General features: G+C 43.0%; 3 protein-coding genes across 3 annotated transcripts in view; 2 read left to right on the top strand and 1 right to left on the bottom strand.

Annotated features, from left to right (window-relative positions):
• Positions 1-19,188, top strand: part of LOC309547853 (uncharacterized protein) — a gene marked incomplete at both ends in the record, with an annotated part of 29,976 nt that extends 10,788 nt beyond the window's left edge. Inside the window, 2 exons of the mRNA XM_082247856.1 lie at positions 10,501-11,234; positions 19,044-19,188. Of these exons, the coding sequence (XP_082103982.1) occupies positions 10,501-11,234; positions 19,044-19,188 (879 nt within the window). The remainder of the gene's footprint in view (positions 1-10,500; positions 11,235-19,043) is intronic.
• The window catches only part of LOC309548369 (uncharacterized protein), a gene marked incomplete at its 3' end in the record, with an annotated part of 923,844 nt that overhangs the window by 373,458 nt on the left and 525,800 nt on the right, over positions 1-24,586 (top strand).
• Positions 1-24,586, bottom strand: part of LOC309546816 (uncharacterized protein) — a gene marked incomplete at both ends in the record, with an annotated part of 172,119 nt that overhangs the window by 36,468 nt on the left and 111,065 nt on the right. The window lies entirely within an intron of this gene.

Genomic DNA, 24,586 nt, shown 5'->3' with positions numbered 1-24,586 from the left:
AACTACATAGTACAAGGATCTGCCCAACCCCCATACACACTGAATGGAATGTTTGGGTGTGTCCTCCTATTACATTGTTTTGGAAAATCTAAAGAAGATTGTACAATCAGATTGTATAGTGTGTGGTCAGCGTTAGGATTGTGTGTTCTATTCCAGAATCCCCCCAATATGTCACCCACTTCCTGTGTTCCCTGTACTGCCCCTCCCCCATAGTTATATCACATTTTCCCTCCTGTGTCCCCTCCCCCACACCACCAATATGAGAATGTATGTTATACCGCGCATGCAGAAGATGGAGCGTGTGATGTCATGTGCCTCGTCTCACACATGCGTCGTACAACATTCCTTTCATCTCCTGCAAGATCTCCGGGAGAAAGTTTTCCCCAAGAAATGAGTGTCATGGCGTCCAGCACATGTAGAAGATGAAGTGTATGAGGTGATCCCCCGGTGTGTGCAATATGAGAGTCCTGAGAGATGTGAGAGCTCAGCTCCGGATCTCTCTGAAGACACCGGTGTGATCGGGGGAGGAAGGAAGAGGACACAAGAAAGGGAAAGCTGCTCATACACTAGGAGATTATTGGAGGAGAATTTGGAGAAATCTTCTCACTACATTCCATGGATTGATGAATGGCGCTCAGAAGGAGTTCAACATTTCATTTCCTTTTATCATCTCATTCTGGAATGAATGGAATTTACTGAATGAAAACCACATTCACTGCTAGAAATTCATTCCTTCCCCATCCTGCTCCTCCCAATCTTCTCCTCACTGCGCTCAATAATCACCATTGATTTCCCCTCCACCAACCAGAAGAACATCCAACAAACCTTCTTCAAATTACAAATCTAAACATTTTGTGAATCAGTACTGCTTGGACCTCGATGAAGGAGACGTTCCCCGAAAGCTTGTCCTGAAAAATTGTATGTAAGTGCAAATAAAAATAAGTATCACGGACAGAACTCAATTATTTCTGTCACAAGTGCACTCATACGGCTCCAATCACCTCAAGCAAATCTGGAATGAGATTCTACTGGTGTGATCCCAGACAATGAGGGGAGGGGTCCTCTTTGTGAATCCCCCTCCCCCGCACTGTTTGTAGTCAGTGTGGCCCTAGGGTATGTGTGGGGGAGGGGCCCCTGTGAGGAAGTTGGCTCACAATGTGATTGGAGTCTTCCCAGATCCATAGTGCAGACACAGAACGGCCCTCACATCTCTCAGCCAGGACAAGAAGCCTCCATCTTCCATCGGGGACACGGAGGAGAGACAGAGAAGATCCTCACACAGGTCAGAGCAGAATCAGCTTCATGTCTACAGTCTGCACATTGCAGGCCTAGGACCCCCCACAAGGTGGAATGACACTTTAAGGGGAACTTTCCCCTGATTGTGGACACTTGTGAGCAGGAGGAAGAGAAGCCGAGAGTTGGGAGAGATTTCCCCCTTCATGTCCGGTCACCGTGCTGGGAAGAGTCAGAAGTCACCCAACCATAGAAGAGTCACCAGAGGAGCTCCACATCAACCTCCAGAACAGGACACCATCAGCCAGGTATTCATCTCATTATTCACCCCAATGACCCCCTGTTCACCCTCTGTCCCCTCACTGCCCCCCATCCACCCCTCTTTCCTCCCACTGCTCTCCTGTCAACCCCTCTACCTCCCCACTGTCCCACCACTGAGCACAAGTGCCTCCTGTCTCTCAAATGAGCAACTCTGTTCCCCCTTTGTTCCTACTAAGCACTAATGTCCTTTTCCTCTGTGATCACCAATTTTTTTTTTCATTAACTGATAACAATGGTCGGCATTCCCCCAATTATGTCCACAGATAACAGTCATTTTTTTCCTCCCACTTACCTCTCACTGCTCCTGCCTACCCCCCCCCCCCCCACTTCCCCATCTACTTCTCTGTCCTCCTAATTGCCTCCCTATTCACCCCACTTCCCCCCTGTCACCTCACTGTCCCCCTGTCCTGTGTGTGGTGTGGGGGTGTACATGGATAGTGGGAAGAGGGAGTAACACAATGATTCTAGCTTGTAGGGTAGATGGAGGAACCCCAGAAGTGTGTGCTGATTACTAGACTGCTCCCCAACCATTAAGCTGGGCACATATTATACAATTTTCCTGTTCAATCTCCTGTAGATAACCTTTACCTATGTGGTGTAAGGACCGGCCTGACTGCATACAAACTGAAAGTGTTTGAGTATGACCTCATATTATATGGTTTTGGTAAATCTGAAGGAAAGTTGTACAAAAAAATTGTATAATGTATGTCCAGCCTTAGAGTTTCCCAGATTGTATGTAAGATCTGTATCTACTTGAGACTGGTAAGCCAGCTAGATCTGGGTGGAGTCTCCCTCTAGAGGTGGCCGGAGTATTTCAGACTGTGCCAAGTCTATAACAGCTGATTCTATTGGCTAACAATAATCTCCTCTCCTACACACTACAAGGTCCTCGCCTTGTTTTCTAGTTCCCATGGACTTCCATCCTTGTCATGTGTGTGGCAGTGGTGGGATAATAGAGTGTGTGTGCTGTTATACAGCTCTTACCCCTGTCTGGACTGGGAACTTGGGGTTCTCCCTACAATCTGCCAGCATGCAGGGTGATTTCTGTGGATATGCAGCAGAAGACGATACCCCGTGTGTTGTCTGACCTCCCACATCCCTGTACCCCAATACCATAGTCTGTAATAACAGATAGCGGGTATTTTTCCCTCCTTTTCCTATGGCTGAACATTGTTTTCATCCTGCTGACCACACCCCCAAATCATTTGCCCCCCGACCAGCAGTCTAAGGGGCACTATGACTATTATATTGTGCTGACCGCTCTACTCTATATATTGTGTTGTACATTACATAGTCCTGACCAGAGTGTTTGTTGCCCCCACAGTGGTGGTAGTTTCTTATTAATGAAGGTGTTCTTTATGGTCGGCTCAGAGAAGGTTTCAGCTCTCTTCCCGTATTCTGTGTTATTTTCAGAGTTAGTATTGTTTGTGTTACAAAGACTCGCATTCTGCACCTATTTGGGACATATTCATGACGTTGTTATCCAATAAGGTGACCTTACTTTTTGGCCATCACTGTGACTAAAAGGTCACAAGGATGTTTTGAGACCAAGGATCTCCTTTTTACCCAAACTGATCTCTGCTTTTCTCCTTAATGGACAGATTGCATTACCCTCCCTGTGTCTGGCACTAGTTCCCCCCGATTAGATCTCTCCCCATTGTCTGGATGTGGGGGGGACGGTCGGGATTCACCTCTTAGAAAATGCTTTTTATGCAGATAGATTCCCTGTTTGATATTCCAGAATGTCCTAAAAGAGGTTCTCCATATTCCAGATCCACTATTACTAAGTGTATTTTATAGGTTCTAAGTGAATTCAATGAACTGTTTTGCAGGTCTATGAGTTGTGTGATAAAGTGCCTCCTTTTCCCATTACAGCCCCCTCTACTAGAGTAGGGAGCACTTCTTGGACGTTTTATCATCAGGTTTCTGTGTCTCTGCTCTAGTGTTGGGTGATTTTTTCTGGCCAAGCAAAAGTTCAGCCCAAACAGCGCCTGTTTGTCCACTCGGCGAACATCCAAATTTTCTGTGCAGTCGGCGGGATGCCCCCCCCCCCCCCCCCGAGCACTCAGTTATTATGTTGTTAAAGAGCGGGGCTGGGAAGCTGGTTATACTGGGATGGTGGGCGCACCTACAAGCATCATCCCGGTACCATTATTATCAGCCAGCGATTACCTACAAAGAAGAAGTGATCTGAGTGGCTAATTAGCCACTCAATCACTTCTGCGGGTGCCTCTCCAGGGCTCTTTGGTCCCATTGTGGAGGCTGGGAGTGATGCGGCCTGGGACAGAGAGAGGAACTGACGTTGTTCCCCTCTCTCTGTAACCCCGGAATCTGGGAGCGACGAGTATTCTTCACTTCCGGTTCCGCCCCTTTGTTTACTTGGCCACCAGCAGCCAGAGCAGCAGCCGATTGGACCAATCTCGATCCGATTGGCTGCATGGGGGGCCAGATGAGAGATTTGGGGTCTAATAGACCCCAAATCTCTCCATAAAGAGGACTTGTCACAACCTAAGCTATCACATGGGATGTTTTTCATCCCTTGTGAGGGCAATAAAGTTTGTGCAAAAATAAATGTAAAAAAAGTATAAAAATTTTTTGTATAAAGTAATCAAAATAAAAAAAAAATCTAAAGTGCCACCGTCCCACTGTGCTTACGTGCAAATGTGAACGCATTTGTTCCCCCTGCAGGCATATGTAAACGGTGATCGCACCACACATGTGAGGTATTGTAGCGAATGTCAGAGCGAGAGCATTAATTCTATCACCCGACCTCCTGTGCCACTCTAAAATGCTAACCTGTAAGGCCTCTTGCACACGATACTCCTGTTTGAGCATCTCGCGGCTTGAAAATGCTCAGTACAGCTTTTTGAGCTAAAATACAGCCCATTAATTGTAATGTGCCTATGCACACAGGTGCGTAAACAAGCGCTGTGCATTCTTTAGTAAGAACAAAATAGAAAAATCTGAATTTTTGGTCAGTAATTTAAGCCTCAATGCACGCAAATACTCGCGAATACTCTCAAATACATACAAAAAAAAAGGTCTGGAAAAAGTAGATGCTCAAACAGGAGTATTGTGTGCAAGATGCCTAAAGGTGTTTAAAGCTTCGCCTATGGAGAATTTTTTTTTTCCATAAACAATTTATTGAAAGAATCAAAGAGGATATACAGGATATACATTTAACCATACAGAAATCAGAACAATATGCATAAAGGAGAGTAGCACTAAAAACAACACACGAGGCTATACTCTAACTCGGGTTTGGTGGGATCCAGACAGAGTAAGTAGCCTATGGAGAATTTTAAGCACCATGGTTTGCCACCATTCCACAGACAGACGCAATTTTAAAGAGTGACACGTTGGGTATCTGTTTACTCGACATAACATCATCTTTCACATTATGCAAAATAATTGGGCTAACTTTACTGTTTTTTGTTTTTTTGTTTTTTTTTATTCATGAATGTTTTCCCCAAAAATTGTGGTTGAAAAACTGCTGCGCAAATACCGTGTGACACGAAAAATTGCAACAACCATTTTATTTTCTAGGGTCTTTGTTAAAAAACATATATAATGTTTGGGGGTTCGAAGTAATTTTCTAGCAAAAAAAAAGTAGACTTTTACATATAGGAGCAAAGTGTCAGAATAGGTTTGGGCAGGAGGTGGTTAACAATGAACAAGTCATAAGCTGCCGGCCCCCCCCCCCCCCCCGCCCTGAACCATAGTAGGCCACAGACCCTCAAAATGGGGGGGGGTAGTTTGGGGCAGGGGGGGCTCTGCCCACCTTAATAGGGACAAGGGTCTCTTCCTGATAAACCTGGGCAGCAGTTGTGGGAGTATGCGGGCAGGGGGCTTATCAGAATATGGGGCCCACAGATTCCCCCCCCCCCCGCCCCCCTCCATATGAATGACTAATTTACCAAAAAAGTGTCAGAAATAAGTAAAATCAGTACACAGGTTTTTGGTTCGTCACTAACGGCTGCCCGCGGAATGCCTGCTGGGGCATGCTGGGTCGGTGACGTCACACACTCCTTACCTATTTAGGAACTGTCAATCGGAGGAGCAGACATTCGGAATGTCAGCCTTCCTCGTAGGCGGAGTGTTTTTTCCTTTTTTTTGGGGTCCGGCGGTGCGGCAGGCGTCATGATTGACGATGAATCTGCATCAGGGGACATTGTTTTTTTTTGTAATTAAATTAAATTTAAACATTTTAAATGTTTTTTTTTTTTTTTTTTTAAAAGGACTTGTCAAAAACATGTGTACTGCTTTGATCTATTTTTGACACTTCTTATGAATAAGTATGGGGTACCCCATACTCATTCACATAGGGGGGCCAGGATCTGGGGCTTCCAGATTCTGATAAACCACCTGCCCACAGACCCCCACAAGCACAACCCATGGTTGTTGGGAAGAGGCCCTAGCCCCATCAACACAGTAATAAGGTGCCTTGGGGTGGGGGGGGCAATATTCTCCCTGCCCCAAAGCACCCACCTCCCGTGTTGAGCGTATGTGGCATGCTATGGTTCAGAAGAGGGGGGCCTGCCAGGCAGCATGCTCACAAAATGGATCCGGTATGGATTTTGAAGAGAACCCACAACATTTTTTTTTTATTTTGGCCCCACACCATTTTTTTTGTATTACCAGGTGCCAGCAATAGCTTGCATCCGTCAAGTACATTTAAATGTCATTTTTTTTTTTGTTTGTTTAGAAATGTTAGTTTTTCTGCAGCAGGTTCTATACACGGTACAGATGTGCTACTTTACAGGCAGACTAAGGGCACCCACCAGGCACTATACAGTTGTGTTCAAAATTATTCAACCCCCAATGCTGTAAAGGGTTTTAGGGAATTTAGTGTACATTTGTAATTGTATTCAGAATGAAATCCTACAAGGACTTCTTAAAGAACCATATGCAACTAAAATGACATCAATTGGTTTTGTAATACAGTAGTAAATGTTTCTTTTGTGAATTCTTCATTGACACAATTATTCAACCCCTTAAAGACTACCACTCTGAAGAACAGAGGTTCATTGAAGTGTTTTCAATCAGGTATTGAAAACACCTGTGGATGTCAGGGAGCAGCAATAAAGCCTAATAAGCACCGATTAGGCAGCTTTAAAATGACTGTGATACTCAGCTCCTTCTAGACATTTACTGGTGTGGTTACAAACATGGTGAAGTCAAGAGAATGGTCCAGGAAGACAAGAGAAGAGATGATTACTCTTCACAGGAAGGGCAATGGCTATAAGAAGATTGCAAAGATGTTAAACATACTAAGATACACCATAGGAAGAATCATTCACAAATTCAAGGCAAAGGGCACTGTTGAAACGCTACCTGGTCGTGGCAGAAAGAAGATGCGGACTTCGACTGCTGTGCGCTACCTGAAGCGTAGAGTGGAGAAAAGTCCCCGTGTGACTGCTGAGGAACTGAGAAAAGATTTGTCAGATGTGGGTACTGAAGTTTCTGCTCAGACAATACGGCGCACACTGCGTAATGAAGGCCTCCATGCCAGAACTCCCAGACGCACCACCTTGCTGTCTCCAAAGAATAAGAAGAGTCGACTGCAGTATGCCAAAAGTCATGTGGACCAACCACAGAAGTTTTGGGATAGTGTTCTGTGGACTGATGAAACAAAATTAGAACTGTTTGGGCCCATGGATCAACTCTATGTTTGGAGGAGGAAGAACAAGGCCTATGAAGAAAAGAACACCTTGCCTACTGTGAAGCATGGAGGGGGGGGGGGGGCAATCATGCTTTGGGGCTGTTTTGCTTCTGCAGGTACAGGGAAGCTTCAGCGTGTGCATGATACCATGAATTCTCTTCAGTAACAGGAGATATTGGATGACAATGTGATGCAGTCCGTCACAAACCTGAGACTTGGGAGACGTTGGACCTTTCAACAGGACAATGATCCCAAGCATACCTCCAAGTCCACTAGAGCATGGTTGCAGATTAAAGGCTGGAACATTTTGGAGTGGCCATCACAGTCACCAGACTTAAATCCGATTGAGAAGAATGTGACTGAACTGGAGGCTTTTGCCCATGACGAATGGGCGAAGATACCCGTAGATCGCTGCAAGACACTTGTGTCAAGCTATGCTTCACGTTTAAAAGCTGTTATAACTGTAAAAGGATGTTGTACTAAGTACTAAGATTGAATGTCACTTGGGGGTTAAATAAAACTGATAATGATGTGAGCACAGAAAAGACATTTGTGGTTATTTCATTATAAATGTTATGTTATATTTGTCTGACCTACACCGGCCTCTTTGATTTAATTGTAAGCAGGATGACTGAATGATCAAAATCAATGTCAAACTGGCCAAAACAATCAATTTCAGTGGGGGTTGAATCATTTTGAACACAACTGTATTTAGAGGAATTTTTTATTTTTACTGTTTCACTTTAAGCATCATTAAAATCACTTCTCCTTTAAAAACTATTGTTTTTCAAAAAAATGTTTGCATGTTTTGCATTGGTACGTGTCCCCAGTTCATCCATTTTGCTCACCCACCCATTAAACCTCTGTTGCAGCCAGAACTCATTCATTTAGTGGCGGTATCTCTACTGCGGCTAAATGACAGCTTCCAGTTTGGTGGGTAGGATGCTGGCAGCCACCACTATCCTAGCAACCAATGACGACGTGCAGTCTGACCACCTGTATCCGAGCAACCTATAACACTGCACCGTACAATGTCACTGGGTTCTAGGACACAGGTGGTCAGGAATATGTGATTTAGGGATGAAGTATTGACATTTAGTCAATTTAGTGAATAACATCACATGGGAGCCCCTTACTCTACTTTCAGCTGTCAGCTTGCGAAATGTAATTTGCAGTGAGATTCTGTGGGAAAAAGATAGTCTGGTTGGTCTTCATAATTTTCTGGAGGGATCTACTTTGCTAGTATGCCATTTTTGGTATAATTTTTGTTATCATATTTTTTTGTTGCGGGGGGGGGGGTGCTGTTTGGACTTTATCATTGTGCTGTGTGGTGTTTATATTGTAAATGAGTAACTGAACATACTATGTACCCCTTACTCATTCATGTAGGGGGAGCAGGATATCTGGGAGCCTCCTTTTTTTTATAGGGGGCTTCCAGATTCTGATAATTCCCCGCTGCAGACCCTCATAACCACTTGGGCAGAGTTGTGGTGGAGAGGCCCTGTCCATACTAAAATGAGGACATGGTGCTTAGCTAGGGTGCCTCTGTCAGGGTACCCTTCTCATGTAGAGGGCATGTGGCCTGATATGGTCCAGTGCAGATTCCACATCCAGGTGCCCCCCACCACTTCAGTTGGGCAGCCACTCATCAGCCAATCATTTATTGAAGAGACATTTATTAATGAGATCTACAGCCAGGTCAGGTGACAATGTATTCTTGCATGATGCCTGAATAAAGATGAAGTCAGCCAGCATGTCACACCCTTTACATATCCCATCACTTCCTTACCAATCCAAACAAACACATGACACCCCCATTCCTTCTGAAATGGGAAGAGATTTGGGTCATACATTCACCCAGACAGAAAGATATCATATCCTATTCTTTACTCACAAATCCTCCTTTCCCAGCAGTGTCCAGGAGTCCGGATATAACATTCTGACCAGATGGTATACAGTCCCCACTCTTTTACTCAAGCATTTTCCCCACAACCTCTCCTTCCTGTTAGAGGTGAAATAAGGCCAGGAGAACTCTATTACATATATTCTGGGAATGTCCTCTGATACGCATTTTGGAGAGAAATTCAAAGATAACAAACCTCTAACCAGAATATGACCCCCCTTTCTAAGACCCGATAAAAAAGAATGACTGCTCATTCCCCTTATAGGTGTGGTCAGATCTTCTATCCCACTGAAATGGAGAGGCGTGGATCCCCTACAGTGTGTCTGTGGATTTCCAGGGTTAGTAAGATCTCACCACATTCCTGAAGTGCAAGGAAGATAATTAGGAATAATTAGCTTTGAAAATGAAGAGAATTGATTTTCAAGATTTGCCTCCTTTTGATTCCAAAGATGTTTGCATTTAAGTCTGCAATTTTTAGAATTTTAAACACACTTGCTGAATACACCTAGATTGTAAGCTCTAAGGAACAGGGTCGTCCAATTCCTTCAGTATTGAATTGTATTGTAACTGTATTGTCTTCCCTCATTGTAAAGCTCTGCACAAACTGCTGGCGCTATATAAATCCTGTATAATAATAATACACCTGTAAATAAAAACCCAACCACATCCCCCATCACTATGAAGCAAATTTCTCTGAATGAGAACAAAGAATGAGATTCTCCTGCTGGAAATTGTAATAAACTGTCTATTTTATCAGCCAATGGGAATAATATAGTGTCCGCAGTAAAATGAAATACAAATATTTAAACCTGTATAATATTGTACATATTTTTTCTATATACAGTATTAGATATATTTAATAATGAATGTTCATTAAAAAGAAACTTTATTCAGTCGTTTTTTTTTTAAGAATTCTGACTTTTTTATTTTTTTGTACAGGTGGATTTATGAACCAAGTTTTCGATCATTTTGGACTTCATCAATTCAGCTGAGTCACATGGCAAATGAGCCATATGGGTGTCTTATGTGACTGAAAGTCTTAATCACAATTCACTGGAGGATTCACACAGGACACAAGACATATCCGTGTTCTAAAGGAACAAATGCTTTGGATCTTCAACATTGATCCAGCCTCAGAAGACAACAGGAGAGAAGTAGTTTCAGTGTTCTGGAAGTGACAATGGCTTTACAGTAAAGTTCAACCCATATATACATAAGAGAAGTAATTTCAGAAGATATTTATTGTTTGGGATGTGATAAACGTTTTACAATGGAAGCAAAACATGTCACACACCAGAAGGTTTACAATGGAGATAAGGCATATCAATGTTCTGAATGTGATAAAGCTTTTACAACAAAGAGTAATCTTATCACACACCAGAGGATTCACACTGGAGAGAAGCCATATCATTGTTTTGAATGTGATAAAGCTTTTACAACAAAGGGTCATCTTATCATACACCAGAGGGTTCACACTGGAGAGAAGCCATATCATTGTTCTGAATGTGGCAAATCTTTTACAAAAAAGGGTAATCTTATCACACACCAGAAGTTTCACACTGGAGAGAAGCCGTATCATTGTTCTGAATGTGTCAAAGTGTTCACAACCAAGGAAAAACTTATCAGACACCAGAGGGTTCACAGTGGAGAGAAGCCATATCATTGTTCTGAATGTGGCACATCTTTTACAACAAAGGGTAATCTTATCAGACACCAGAAGTTTCACACTGGAGAGAAGCCGTATCATTGTTCTGAATGTGTCAAAGTGTTTACAACCAAGGAAAAACTTATCACACACCAGAGGGTTCACAGTGGAGAGAAGCCATATCATTGTTCTGAATGTGGCAAATCTTTTACAACAAAGGGTTATCTTATCATACACCAGAGGATTCACACTGGAGAGAAGCCATATCAGTGTTCTGAATGTGGCAAAGTGTTTACAACCAAGCAAGAACTTATCACACACCAGAGGGTTCACAGTGGAGAGAAGCCATATCATTGTTCTGAATGTGGCAAATCTTTTACAACAAAGGGTTATCTTATCATACACCAGAGGATTCACACTGGAGAGAAGCCATATCAGTGTTCTGAATGTGGCAAAGCTTTTATACGGAAGTCAGAGCTTATCAGTCACCACAGAGTTCACACTGGAAAGAAGCCATATCAGTGTTCTGAATGTGGCAAAGCTTTTACACAGAAGTCAAACTTCAGCAAACACCAGAGGATTCACAGTGGGGAGAAGACATTTTAGTGCTCTGAATGTGACAAAGCTAATGTTGGGCTAATATATCACCAGAGGATTAACAAGCTTTAGCTGCAGAGAGGATATCCTGGAAAAAGGGGACATTACATAGGTGCCATTAGTTTCACGACCCCAATCTCCTCCCACAATCTAGGGAAGAATTGAAAAGATAAAATGCTACTTTAAAAAAATACAAACTAACATCTGTGAGAAAACAGGAATGTAATGGATGGATGCATTGAGTTCAGTGTTTATGTCCATCAGAAACACACCTTAAAGGCCGGTGAATATTTCAGTTTGACATTTTTTTTCAGATAAGCACCAATAATTGAACGGTTTTTCTCACGATTCTCATCTTCCATCTTTTTTTTTTTTTTACTGAAAATAACAAATCTATAGACATAACAGGTAATAAAACGATGTTGCAGAGGAAACTCTGGGAATGATAATGACAGATTGCATTACACATTAAGTTAGCAGACTTCCTGTTGTTGGTCTTATGTATGAATTGTGTTCTGATATTTACTGTCCTGCTGTAAAAGGTGTAAATGATTGCCCACATCTTTCCTGTAGTAGCCGGGACTACAATCTCATATTAGGAATGTTAGGATGGGTACCTACCCAAGTGATTTATGTTTTTGGGATTTGGGAGAAACATTTCACATGGTTTCTTAAATTCCATTAATGACACCTACAAGGGGAGTCTCACTTCACTAACAATAGGAGAGCCAATCACAAGCCAGTAACGTTTCATGGTTTATCAATGTAATTGCATCAATTCCCCCCATAGCTGTACTTTAGGTTATGTTGCCCCTCCCATATCTGTAAGGGAAAGCCCCAATTTCTCCCAATACTCCCCTGGCCTTCCAGTGAGAAGAAACATTTTCTCTGGAGTGGAAATGTTTTATGCAGTGATGCCTTCATAGACGGGATGGGGAATCTAAGTAATCTAAGATAATTGGGATGAACCCGTGTACTGGAGTCATGGATCAGATAACCAATGAGACCATTGATGTTATAGCAGAGCTGACAGCAGAAGTGTCTCCATCACCTAAGGTGGTGTCACAGAACTGCATGGCTGCTGACTATCTCTGGGAAGCTCAAGGTGGAGTCTACAATCTGGTGTCACATAGAGAGTGTTGTACATTTATATTAACTGTATAGCCTCAATCCTCTAGTGGGATTTTTAGATCATTAATTACAACATAATTAAAAGTTGCCACAAAAAGCTTTATTAGTACGATGCATGTAAAAGAAACATTTGTGCTCAGATAAAATACCAAAGTGGTTGCAAGTAGTAATATGGATGAATGTAGAGAAATAACCACATTTATCTGTCCTAAGGACTCGTGTGGGAGTCTTTCTCTGTCCACTTTGGTATTTTATCTGAGCACAAATGTTTCTTTTACATGCATCGTACTAATAAATCCTTTTGTAGTAACTTTTAATTATGTTGTAATTAATGATCTAAAAATCTCCCTAGAGGGTTATTTCTATACAGTTCAGTTACAGGGGATGTGGGCATTGCTATCTATCCCCTCCTAACAGCAATCTGTACCTCACTATACATTTATTTTATATCATGAGGATCTCAGAAGGAGACATCTACACAAGGTAAAGGAGATCCAACTGTCCCCTGGATGGGAGGAAGTGGAATCCATTTTCTTGGATGGGTTTAGTTGGAACTTGGTTGAGTAATATGGGGGGTTTCCTTCTTAAGCCTTTAGTTACTATTATAGTTTTGATAATAATTTTATACATTGCTGTTGTTGTTTCTTGATTTTACTTTTTTACGCACATGATTAAATTCACATTATAGGCCTGAGGATTAGCTATATTTTCTGAAAGCAGAGACCCTGGAGAATAAAATGGGGGTAGTTGTCATTTTTTATGTCACACAATATTAGCACAGCTGTTTATCAAATGCATATTTTCTGTAAAAATACAGTAAGGGTGATTTTAGGGCACACAAATAAACTTATGACATCATTTCTTTGGTAAAATATAACAGATGAGGTTGTGTTGAGCAAATAAATATCAGACACGTCAAGCTTTAAAAATTGTGCATACTTGGTGACAAACTTCAGTACCTACAGATTGCCCATAGGTGACGCTATACAAACCTTTACAGGTCATCAGTATAAATAGTTATCCATGAATGATGTCCCTAGAGTTATTCCTCTCACTCTGGTGTGTGCAGCGATATGTAAGATGTGTCGTGTGATTGTTGTTTTCCTACATAACCGCACCCAACACTGACATTTCCATATGTATATGGGAACTGGGGGTATAAAATTTGTTTTGTGGTTTGTTTGTTTTTTATTTGCAGTGTTTTACTTTATTTTTTAAACTTTAGTTTAGTTGTTCTCCTTCAGGTCCTCTAACCTTGTAGATGGTGACATGTACTTGTTGTGTGAGAATGAGCAGGAGGGGCTCGGGGTTATCTTGTACCCAATGAGCTTGTTATGGATAAAAGATGAAAGTGTCTTCTGGGAATTTACAGGGATTTGGATGTTTAGAGGGTTACATAAGTGGGCTGGGCTGGTATTAATGAGGGGTGTGTCATATGGTAATCAGTTTCCTAACATAGATGATATAAATGGTAAAAAAAAAATATACAGTATCTCACAAAAGTAAGTACACCCCTCTCATTTTTGTTAATATTTTATTCTATCTTTTCATGTGACAACACTGAAGAAATGACACTTTGCTACAATGTAAAGTAGTGAGTGTACAGCTTGTATAACAGTGTAAATTTGCTGTCCCCTGAAAATAACTCAACACACAGCCATTAACCACTTTACCACTGAGTACTTGAATAGTACTGCGGCAAAGTGGCTCGTTCCCGTCTGACGACATAGACCTACGTCGCCAGACTCCTCCCCTGTAGGCGGCGCTCGCGCACCGCCGGAGGCGCGTTCCCGCTGTTTTCATTCACAGCGGGAGTCGGGCCAGGGGAGGAGCAGCGGCAATCGCCGCTGCTCTGCCCCGATCGTTGGGGATCTAGTGTGGAGATCCGCCCGCCTGTGTAAACACAAGCGGGCGGATCTCCTCAGTGACAGGGAGTGACAGATCGGAGTGTTCAGCATAGCTGGACATCCGATCTGTCCCTGTCTCACACAGTCACCTCCCCCCACACACGTCAGTAAGCACCAGGCATACATTAACCCCTCCCTCTCCAATACAATTAACCCCTTCCCTGCCAGTGTCATTTTTACAGTAACAGTGCATATTTATAGCACTGATTACTGCAGTAATGTCACTGGTACCCCCAAAAGTGTAAAAAATGTCAGTCAAGGGTCCGATCTGTCCGCCGCAATGTCGCAGTCCCGCAAAAAAATCGCAGATCGCCGCCATTACTCGTTAAAAAAAAAAAACACCAAAAATGACATAAATCTTTCCCTTTGTTATTAAACGCAATAACTTTTGCGCAAACCAATCAAAATACGCTTATTGCGATTTTTTTTTTTACCAAACATGGGTAGCAGAAAACAAATTGGCCAAAAATTAAAAAAAAAATTGTTTTTTACATCTTTTTTGGGGGGAATTTCATATAAAAAAATGTTAAAAATATTGTTATTTTTTCAAAATAAACGCTCTTTTTTTGTTTATAGCGCAAAAATTAAAAATCGCACAGGTGATAAAATACCACCAAAAGAAAGCTCTGTTTGTGGGAAAAAAAGGACGTCAATTTCGTTTGGGTACAGCGTCGCACGACTGTGCAATTGTCAGTTAAAGTCACACAGCGCCGAATCGCAAAAAGTGGCCCAGACGTAAGACAGCAAAATGCTCTAGTGGTAAAGTGGTTAATGTCTGAACCGCTGGCAACAAAAGTGAGTACACCCCTAAGTGACAATGTCCAAATTGGGCCCAAAGTGTCAATATTTTGTGTGGCCACCATTATTTTCCAGCACTGCCTTAACCCTCTTGGGCATGGAGTTCACCAGAGCTTCAAAGGTTGTCACTGGAGTCCTCTTCCCCTCCTCCATGATGACATCACAGAGCTGGTGGATGTTAGAGACCTTGCGCTCCTCCCCCTTCTGTTTGAGGATTCCCCACAGGTACCCAATAGGGTTTAGGTCTGGAGACATGCTTGGCCAGTCCATCACCTTTACCCTCAGCTTCTTTAGCAAGGCAGTGGTCATCTTGGAGGTGTTTGGAGTTGTTATCAAGTTGGAATGCTGCCCTGTGGCCCAGTCTCTGAAGGGAGGGGATCATGCTTTGTTTCAGTATGTCACAGTACATGTTGGCATTCATGGTTCCCTCAATGAACTGTAGCTCCCCAGTGCCGGCAGCACTCATGCAGCCCCAGACCATGACACTCCCACCACCATGCTTGACTGTAGGAAGACACACTTGTCTTTGTACTCCTCACCTGGTTGCTGCCACACACGCCTGACACCATCTGACACCAAATAAGTTTATCTTATGCCCCGTACACACGTGCAGATTATCTGAAGACTTTTGTCTTCAGATTTACCTTTTCTATGTAGTGCAAGGGCCTGCCAGATTGCATACAAATTGAAAGTGTTTAGGTTTGACCTCATATTATATGGTTTTGGTAAATCTACAGACAAAAGTCTTCAGATAATCTGCACGTGTGTACGGGGCATAAGTCTCATCATACCACAGGACATGGTGTGTGCGCGTATGGTCTGAGCACTGACAGGCTGACCCCCACACCCCTTCAACCTTCACAGCAATGCTGGCAGCACTCCTACGTCTATTTCCCAAAGACAACCTCTGGGTATAGCGCTGAGCACGGCACTCAACTTCTTTTGTCGGCCATGGGTTCTGTTCTGGGTAGAACCTGTCCTGTTAAACCGCTCTATGGTCTTGGCCACTGTGCTGCAGCTCAGTTTCAGGGTATTGGCAATCTTCTTAGAGCCTATGCCATCTTTATGTAAAGCAACATTTTTTTTTTCAGCTCCTCAGACAGTTCTTTGCCAGGAGGTGCCATGTTGAACTTCCAGTGACCAGTATGAGAGAGTGAGAGTGATAACACCAAATTTTTGTGAGATATTGTATGTTTGAAATGTAAGCTATCTATCTCTTTTCTTCTGTTGTAAAAGTGTTACATATATATGATTAATAAAGTTGGATTTTATTTTCACCGCACAATACTGTGGTCTGGGTTCTTCTACAACACATCCACCCAAAAATGTAATCTTCCAGTTATAGAAGTCTGGTATAATCGGCGACGGCAATTTTTGCGGTGCTGGGAGAGGACTCAGGTGCTGGCCGGGATGAGAGAGCGTGGAGGAGCCATGGGGATGGTAGCAGCGGCAGCCACTCCGGCCACCTCTCCCCCTGTGGAATTCAGCAGAGGGGTGGGGCCACCGTCCACATCCCCACCATGGGGGACAGCCATGGTGGGGATGTGGACGGTGGCCCCACCCCTAGAGAGCTGGAGGTGGCAGAAGGCACTGCAGAGCGGAGTCATCTCATAGCTAGCAACCCGCCTTGTGTGTAGCAGGTCAGTGTGTGATCCCCAGCCCAGCAGTTTAGTGTCACTCTGCTTTAATCTACAGGTCCTTCTCAAAAAATGAGCATATTGCGATAAAGTTCATTATTTTCTGTAATGTACTGATAAACATTAGACTTTCGTATATTTTAGATTCATTACACACAACTGAAGTAGTGCAAGCCTTTTATTGTTTTAATATTGATGATTTTGGCATACAGCTCATGAAAAACCAAAATTCCTATCTAAAAAAATTAGCATATTTCATCCGACCAATAAAAAAAAAAGTGTTTTTAATACAAAAAAAAGTCAACCTTCAAATAATTCTGTTCAGTTATGCACTCAATACTTGGTCAGGAATCCTTTTGCAGAAATGACTGCTTCAATGCGGCGTGGCATGGAGGCGATCAGCCTGTGGCACTGCTGAGGTGTTATGGAGGCCCAGGATGCTTCGATAGCGGCCATCCAGAGTGTTGGGTCTTGCGTCTCTCAACTTTCTCTTCACAACATCCCACAGATTCTCTATGGGGTTCAGGTCAGGAGAGTTGGCAGGCCAATTGAGCACAGTAATACCATGGTCAGTAAACCATTTACCAGTGGTTTTGGCACTGTGAGCAGGTGCCAGGTCGTGCTGAAAAATGAAATCTTCATCTCCATAAAGCTTTTCAGCAGATGGAAGCATGAAGCGCTCCAAAATCTCCTGATAGCTAGCTGCATTGATTCTGCCCTTGATAAAACACAGTGGACCAACACCAGCAGCTGACATGGCACCCCAGACCATCACTGACTGTGGGTACTTGACACTAGACTTCAGGCATTTTGGCTTTCCCTCTCCACAGTCTTCCTCCAGACTCTGGCACCTTGATTTCCGAATGACATGCAAAATTTGCTTTCATCCGAAAAAAGTACTTTGGACCACTGAGCAACAGTCCAGTGCTGCTTCCCTGTAGCCCAGGTCAGGCGCTTCTGCCGCTGTTTCTGGTTCAAAAGTGGCTTGACCTGGGGAATGCGGCACCTGTAGCCCATTTCCTGCACGCGCCTGTACACGGTGGCTCTAGATGTTTCTACTCCAGACTCAGTCCACTGCTTCCGCAGGTCCCCCAAGGTCTGGAATCGGTCCTTCTCCACAATCTTCCTCAGGGTCCGGTCACCTCTTCTCGTTGTGCAGCGTTTTCTGCCACACTTTTTCCTTCCCACAGACTTCCCACTGAGGTGCCTTGATACAGCACTCTGGGAACAGCCTATTCATTCAGAAATTTCTTTCTGTGTCTTACCCTCTTGCTTGAGGGTGTCAATGATGACTTCTGGACAGCAGTCAGTTCGGCAGTCTTACCCATGATTGCGGTTTTGAGTAATGAACCAGGCTGGAAGTTTTTAAAAGCCTCAGGAATCTTTTGCAGGTGTTTAGAGTTAATTAGTTGATTCAGATGATTAGGTTAATAGCTTTTCTAGAGAACCTTTTCATGATATGCTAATTTTTTGAGATAGGAATTTTGGGTTTTCATGAGCTGTATGCCAAAATCATCAATATTAAAACAATAAAAGGCTTGCACTACTTCAGTTGTGTGTAATGAATCTAAAATATATGAAAGTCTAATGTTTATCAGTACATTACAGAAAATAATGAACTTTATCACAATATGCTCATTTTTTGAGAAGGACCTGTATACCAGCAAGGCTGAGTGTTCCTGCCCATTGCCCATCCACCAGGTGCTATTCCCTATCCCATATCTAATAACCCTGATTTCTATATACATAGTGAGTGCTATTCCCTATATACTGTATAAGACTGATATGTGTACACTGAGTGCTGGTACCTACCTGCATATATAACACTGACATCTTTATACGGAGTGCCACTCAGTGTACAGATATCAGTGTTATATATAGGGAAGATTCGGGGTGTCTGGCTGTGCAGGGTGGGGGATCCCAGCTACTTACAGATCCTATAGGGTTGTGCTACATGGTGATGAATGAAGGACTGCTCAGATCATAAATAAGCTACTGCCCCTCCCCCTATGTCACCTATCCGAAGCATTCAGCACTCTATTCACCTAACGGAGATCACCCTTTCTAGAATGAGATTCCGATGGACTCCTTCCTAAGATTTGGATGATGTGTGAGAGTGTAAAAAGTGAAAGATAAAACCATCATTGTTGAGTCCAATAGTGGTGATCAGAAAGAGAAATGGTGGAGTATGAATATGTATTGATTACAGAACTGTGAATCATAGAGCTGATCCAGATCAATACACTCCTCCTCACACTGGGGAACCTCTTATCCTGCAAGTCAGTAAATGGTTCACAGTAATGGACTTGAGATCCGGGGACTATCAAGTATCCATGAGTGATGATAATCAATAGAAGACGGCTTTTATGTGCCCCCTGGGGTTTTCCCAGTTTGTTTGCATGTCCCAGGGGATTATTGGTGCACCGGATGCCTTTCATAATGGAACGAAATGTTATTTATGTCCCCCTGCTAGACAGCAGAGCCAGGTTGTGACCTCACTTTTCTCTGCACTGTATAAGGAATTCAGATTGGTCACCACCCTGCCCCCTCCTGTGACTGAACAAAGAAGAAGAAACTGTCACTACTGCCCCTCCCCCTCCAGTGTGACTATAGCACAGTGAGTAGATGGTAGTTAAAAAAAAATACCAAAATTTTATATATTTTTTTTAAGCAGAGGCCCTGTAGAATAAAAAGATGGTGGTTGCAATTTTTTCGGTCACACAATATTTGTGCAACTTTCTATCAGTTCTACATTTTCAGTAAACTATACGTTCCAATAAATGTTAGTGCAGACAAAGCACAATATAATTAGAGATGTATAGAACTGTTCGCCGGCAAACAGTTTCCGGCGAACTTAGCATGTTCGCGTTCGCCGCTGCCGGCGAACATATGCGATGTTCGGTCCGCCCCCCATAAGACATCATTGAGGCAAACTTTGACTCTGAACTTTACAGTCAGCAGACACATTTCCAGCCAATCAGCGTACCTCCCTCCCACACCCTCCCACCTCCTATAAATAAGCAAGGGCAGCATCCATCTTAGATCATTCTGAAGCAGTGTGTGTAGTGAGAGTAGGGAGAGCTGCTGCTGCTGCTGCTGCTGTTAAGCTAGGGACAGTTAGTCAGTGTTCCTGGTCTTGCAGTGTTCTTGGTCCACTACTGCTGTAATATCAGCACCCCAAAAAGCCCTTCTAAGGGCTGGTATTTGTGTTTTTTTTTTTTTTTTTTATACATATATATATATATATATATATATATATACCTAGCGTCCCCAAAAGCCCTTTTAAGGGCTGGTAATTGAGTTGTTTCTTCATATATATATATATATCTATATCTATCTAGTGTCCCCAAAAGCCCTTTTAAGGGCTGGTAATTGAGGATTTTTTTTATTTATATATATACATATATATATATATATATATAGTGTCCCCAAAAGCCCTTTTAAGGGCTGGTAAGGTAATAGATTTTTTTCTTTATATATATATCTATATATATCTATTGTACACTGCAGTTGCCTGCCCGCTGTGTGTGAGAGGCCACAGACCTACCACAGACTGTACTGTGTGCACACCACACTCATTTCGGGTGGCACAGGCACAGTACCTGGCATTTTAAAAAATATTTTTTTTTTCCTCTGTCATAATTGCAGTGAGTGCTGTGTCAGGTCCACAGAGTGCACTGTACCCACTGCAGTGCACTGCCCACCACTGATATATATACGTTGGCACAGCATCTTGTTGCAATAAATTGAAAAAAAAAAATATTTTTTTATTATTGCAGTTGCCTGGGCTGCCAGTGACTGTCAGGTCCACAGAGTGTACTGTGCCCACTGCAGTGCCACTGTGTGCCCACCCACCACTGATATATAAGGTGGCACAGCAGCTTGCAAAGTAAAAAAAAATATATATTTTTTTAAATTGCAGTTGCCTGGGTGCCAGTGACTGCTGTCAGGTCCACAGAGAGTGTACTGTGCCACTGCCCACCCACCACTGATATATAAAGTGGCACAGCAGCTTGCAAAGTAAAAAAAATATATATATATATTTTTTAAATTGCAGTTGCCTGGGTGCCAGTGACTGCTGCCAGGTCCACAGAGAGTGTACTGTGCCACTGCCCACCCACCACTGATATATATGCCTGCAAGAGAAAAAGCCAGCCGCAGAGAAGCCGTATTCCTGAAAATATAAGAAAAATGCTTTTTTTTAGGGGTTCTGGACATGCTACAGAGCTGAAACTTGACAGGTACACTTTTTAGACCCCCCAGACACTAAATACAAAAAATGACATGCCTGCCTAAAAAAATGCCCGATAAATGCCTGCAAGAGAAAAAGACAGCCGCAGAGAAGCCGTATTCCTGAAAATATAAGAAAAATGCTGTTTTTTAGGGGTTCTGGACATGCTACAGAGCTGAAACTTGACAGGTACACTTTTTAGACCCCCCAGACACTAAATACAAAAAATGACATGCCTGCCTAAAAAAATGCCCGAAAAATGCCTGCAAGAGAAAAAGACAGCCGCAGAGAAGCCGTATTCCTGAAAATATAAGAAAAATGCTGTTTTTTAGGGGTTCTGGACATGCTACAGAGCTGAAACTTGACAGGTACACTTTTTAGACGCCCCAGACACTAAATACAAAAAATGACATGCCTGCCTAAAAAAATGCCCGATAAATGCCTGCAAGAGAAAAAGACAGCCGCAGAGAAGCCGTATTCCTGAAAATATAAGAAAAATGCTGTTTTTTAGGGGTTCTGGACATGCTACAGAGCTGAAACTTGACAGGTACACTTTTGTGACCCCCCAGACACTAAATACAAAAAATGACATGCCTGCCTAAAAAAATGCCCGATAAATGCCTGCAAGAGAAAAAGACAGCCGCAGAGAAGCCGTATTCCTGAAAATATAAGAAAAATGCTGTTTTTTAGGGGTTCTGGACATGCTACAGAGCTGAAACTTGACAGGTACACTTTTTAGACCCCCCAGACACTAAATACAAAAAATGACATGCCTGCCTAAAAAAATGCCCGCTAAATGCCTGCAAGAGAAAAAGCCAGCCGCAGAGAAGCCATATTCCTGAAAATATAAGAAAAATGCTGTTTTTTAGGGGTTCTGGACATGCTACAGAGCAGAAACTTCACAGGTACACTTTTTAGACCCCCCAGATGCTAAATCCAAAGAAATTTTTTATTTTTATTTTTTTTTAATTTTTCCAATAATTGGCTCTCTATCAAAAAATTATAATTTTTAAGAACTTTTTTTTGCGTGATCCCTCTCCGGCATGCCACAGTCCAGGTGTTAGTCCCCTTGAAACAACTTTTCCATCACTATTGTGGCCAGAAAGAGTCCCTGTGTGTTTTAAAATTCGCCTGCCTATTGAAGTCTATGGCGGTTCGCCCGGTTCGCCGGTTCGCGAACATTTGCCGATGTTCGCGTTCGCCGTTCGCGAACCGCGAATTTTAGGTTCGCGACATCACTAAATATAATACCACATTGTTTGTACAAAATAAAAGATGAAGTTGTGTGTAGTAAAAGGATACAAATCCTGTGTGTGTCCATGAGACTGGGAGAATTACAGCACCCAAAATGATCAATAGGTGACATTTTCACTGCTTGTGGACCGCCCACTGCCTTCTTACTGCGGCTGAGCGGCCCCGCTGTGCTGGATGAGGTACATAGATGACATCCAGCATTTCCAGGTAGGGGGCGCTCCCACCACCCCATCTGTGCTGTCATTCAGTGCAGCACAAGTCGGTCAGCAGGTCCCAGCCAATGATTTTTAGCCTGGACCTGCTGATTGGCTGTACGGAATCACAGATCAGACGTGTCAATGTTTTGTAATCACAGACACAGGAACTGCACCGTTCTTCTCTCTCTCTGAGCCCTTATCTGTTCAGAGAGAGAAGAAAGCAGACCTGTGTGAGTCCAATCAGCACATTTACACTTCCACACACTTAGTGAGGCACATTTAACCCCTTGATCGCCCTCCAGGTAACCCTTTCACTGCCCTCTCACAGTGTCATTAGTACAGTGTACAGCATTTTCACTGATCACTGTATTAGTGTCACTAGTGACTTCAGATAACGTCAGAGTCAGTCAGTGTATCTCCCAGATAGCGTCAGATTGTCCGCCACACTATCGCCATCCACATTTAACTCCTTTATTGCCAGAAACATTATCAAACTCACACTATAACCGCCAATATTGATATAGAGTCTGAACATGGATCGGTATATTGATCACAAACAGAACTTTACCAGTGTCCCCAATAGTATAGTGTCCCCAAAAATGCAGTGTTAGCGGGATCAGCCCCGTTCTCTGATCACTGCCACCTCTGATACATTGTACACAAAACTGCAGTGTTAGAAAGATCAGGCCTGATCTCTGCAGCACTAGCAGGTAAATCTTATTTCTAGCACACAAACCATCACTGACAGCCAGGAGCTCTTTTTCCCGTGAGTCGCACTAGGTACCTGTAAATTTACTGCCCAAAATGTCCAAAGAAAGGTCCACTAGTGAGGAGGCCTACAGGATTCTGCACATGACAGATGAGAGTGAAGGGGAATCCTCTCTATCAGAATCCGGCTCAGAACATGAGCCTGTGGAAAGCAGCGGCACCCTGACAGGGAGCTCAGATGATGGAGAAGATGTCCCTGCTAAGATCAGACGTACCCAACCCCAGGTTACTGAGGTGCTAGAAAAGCAGAGTTATGCTCATATGCAGCAGAGTGCCAGTACTAGCGCTGCTCCAGAGGCCTCGTACATCCTGGCCTTTTACACACCAGCACCGCAGTATCCCATGGTGATGTGGAGAGTCCCAGAAGTGCAGTACAAGCTGGTGAGGAGGCCGGCACTAATAGCGGAGTGCAAGCGCAGCCACCAAGATTTCAAGCACAGGCCTGTAGAGCCCATTCAGAGGAGCTTGTGAACTCTAATTGGCTGCCTCCAGATTCAGCAGCACCCATTACCCTCCCCCCATTCACAGCCCAGCTCAGGGTTCAGATGTAATCTGCCAATTTAACAACCCCCCTGACTTTTTTTTAGCTGTTTTTCACCGAATACCTCTTTAATTTGATTGTGGACCAAACTAATCTTTATGCTGACCAGTACATCGCCGCCAACCCAAACTCATACCTTGCCAGGCCATTTGAGTGGAAACCTGTCACTATTTCTGAATTTAAGACTCTTTTGGACCTCACCCTTAATATGAGCATTACAAAAAACAAATGAATTGCAGTCATATTGGTCCACAGATTCATCATATCCCCGTGTTCTCTGCTGCAATGGCCAGGCAAAGATAGGAGAAAATAATGTGTTTCATGCACTTCAATGACAATACACTTGTAGCAAAAAATAAGATCTTCCATCGACTCAACATTCCTCTCAGCAATTACCTTGGGGTGTATACTTTCCAAAAAGGGGTCATTTAGGGGATGTTTTACAGACCTAGCATTTAGGAGCCTCCGAAAATGTGATAGGTAGTCAGGAAACTCAATGTGCCTTGAAAGCCTGAAGGTGGTCATTGGATTTTGGGGACCTGTATGTGGCTGGGCTGCCAAAAAGTCTCACATGTGTTATCCTCATATTCAGGAGAAGTAGCAGAATGTGTTTTGGGGTGTAATTCCACATATATCCATGGCTTGTGTGAGAAATATCTCATTAAAGTGACAACTTTGTGTGACAAAAAATATATTTTTTTTCTTTTTCCAACAACTTATTGGCAAAAAAAAAATCTTCTATGGATTCCACATGTCTCTGA

The sequence above is a fragment of the Pelophylax lessonae genome (assembly GCF_965119305.1).
Source record: "Pelophylax lessonae genome assembly, chromosome: 2".
Classification (NCBI taxonomy): Eukaryota; Metazoa; Chordata; class Amphibia; order Anura; family Ranidae; genus Pelophylax; species Pelophylax lessonae.
This window is presented reverse-complemented; position numbering and strand designations above follow the sequence as displayed.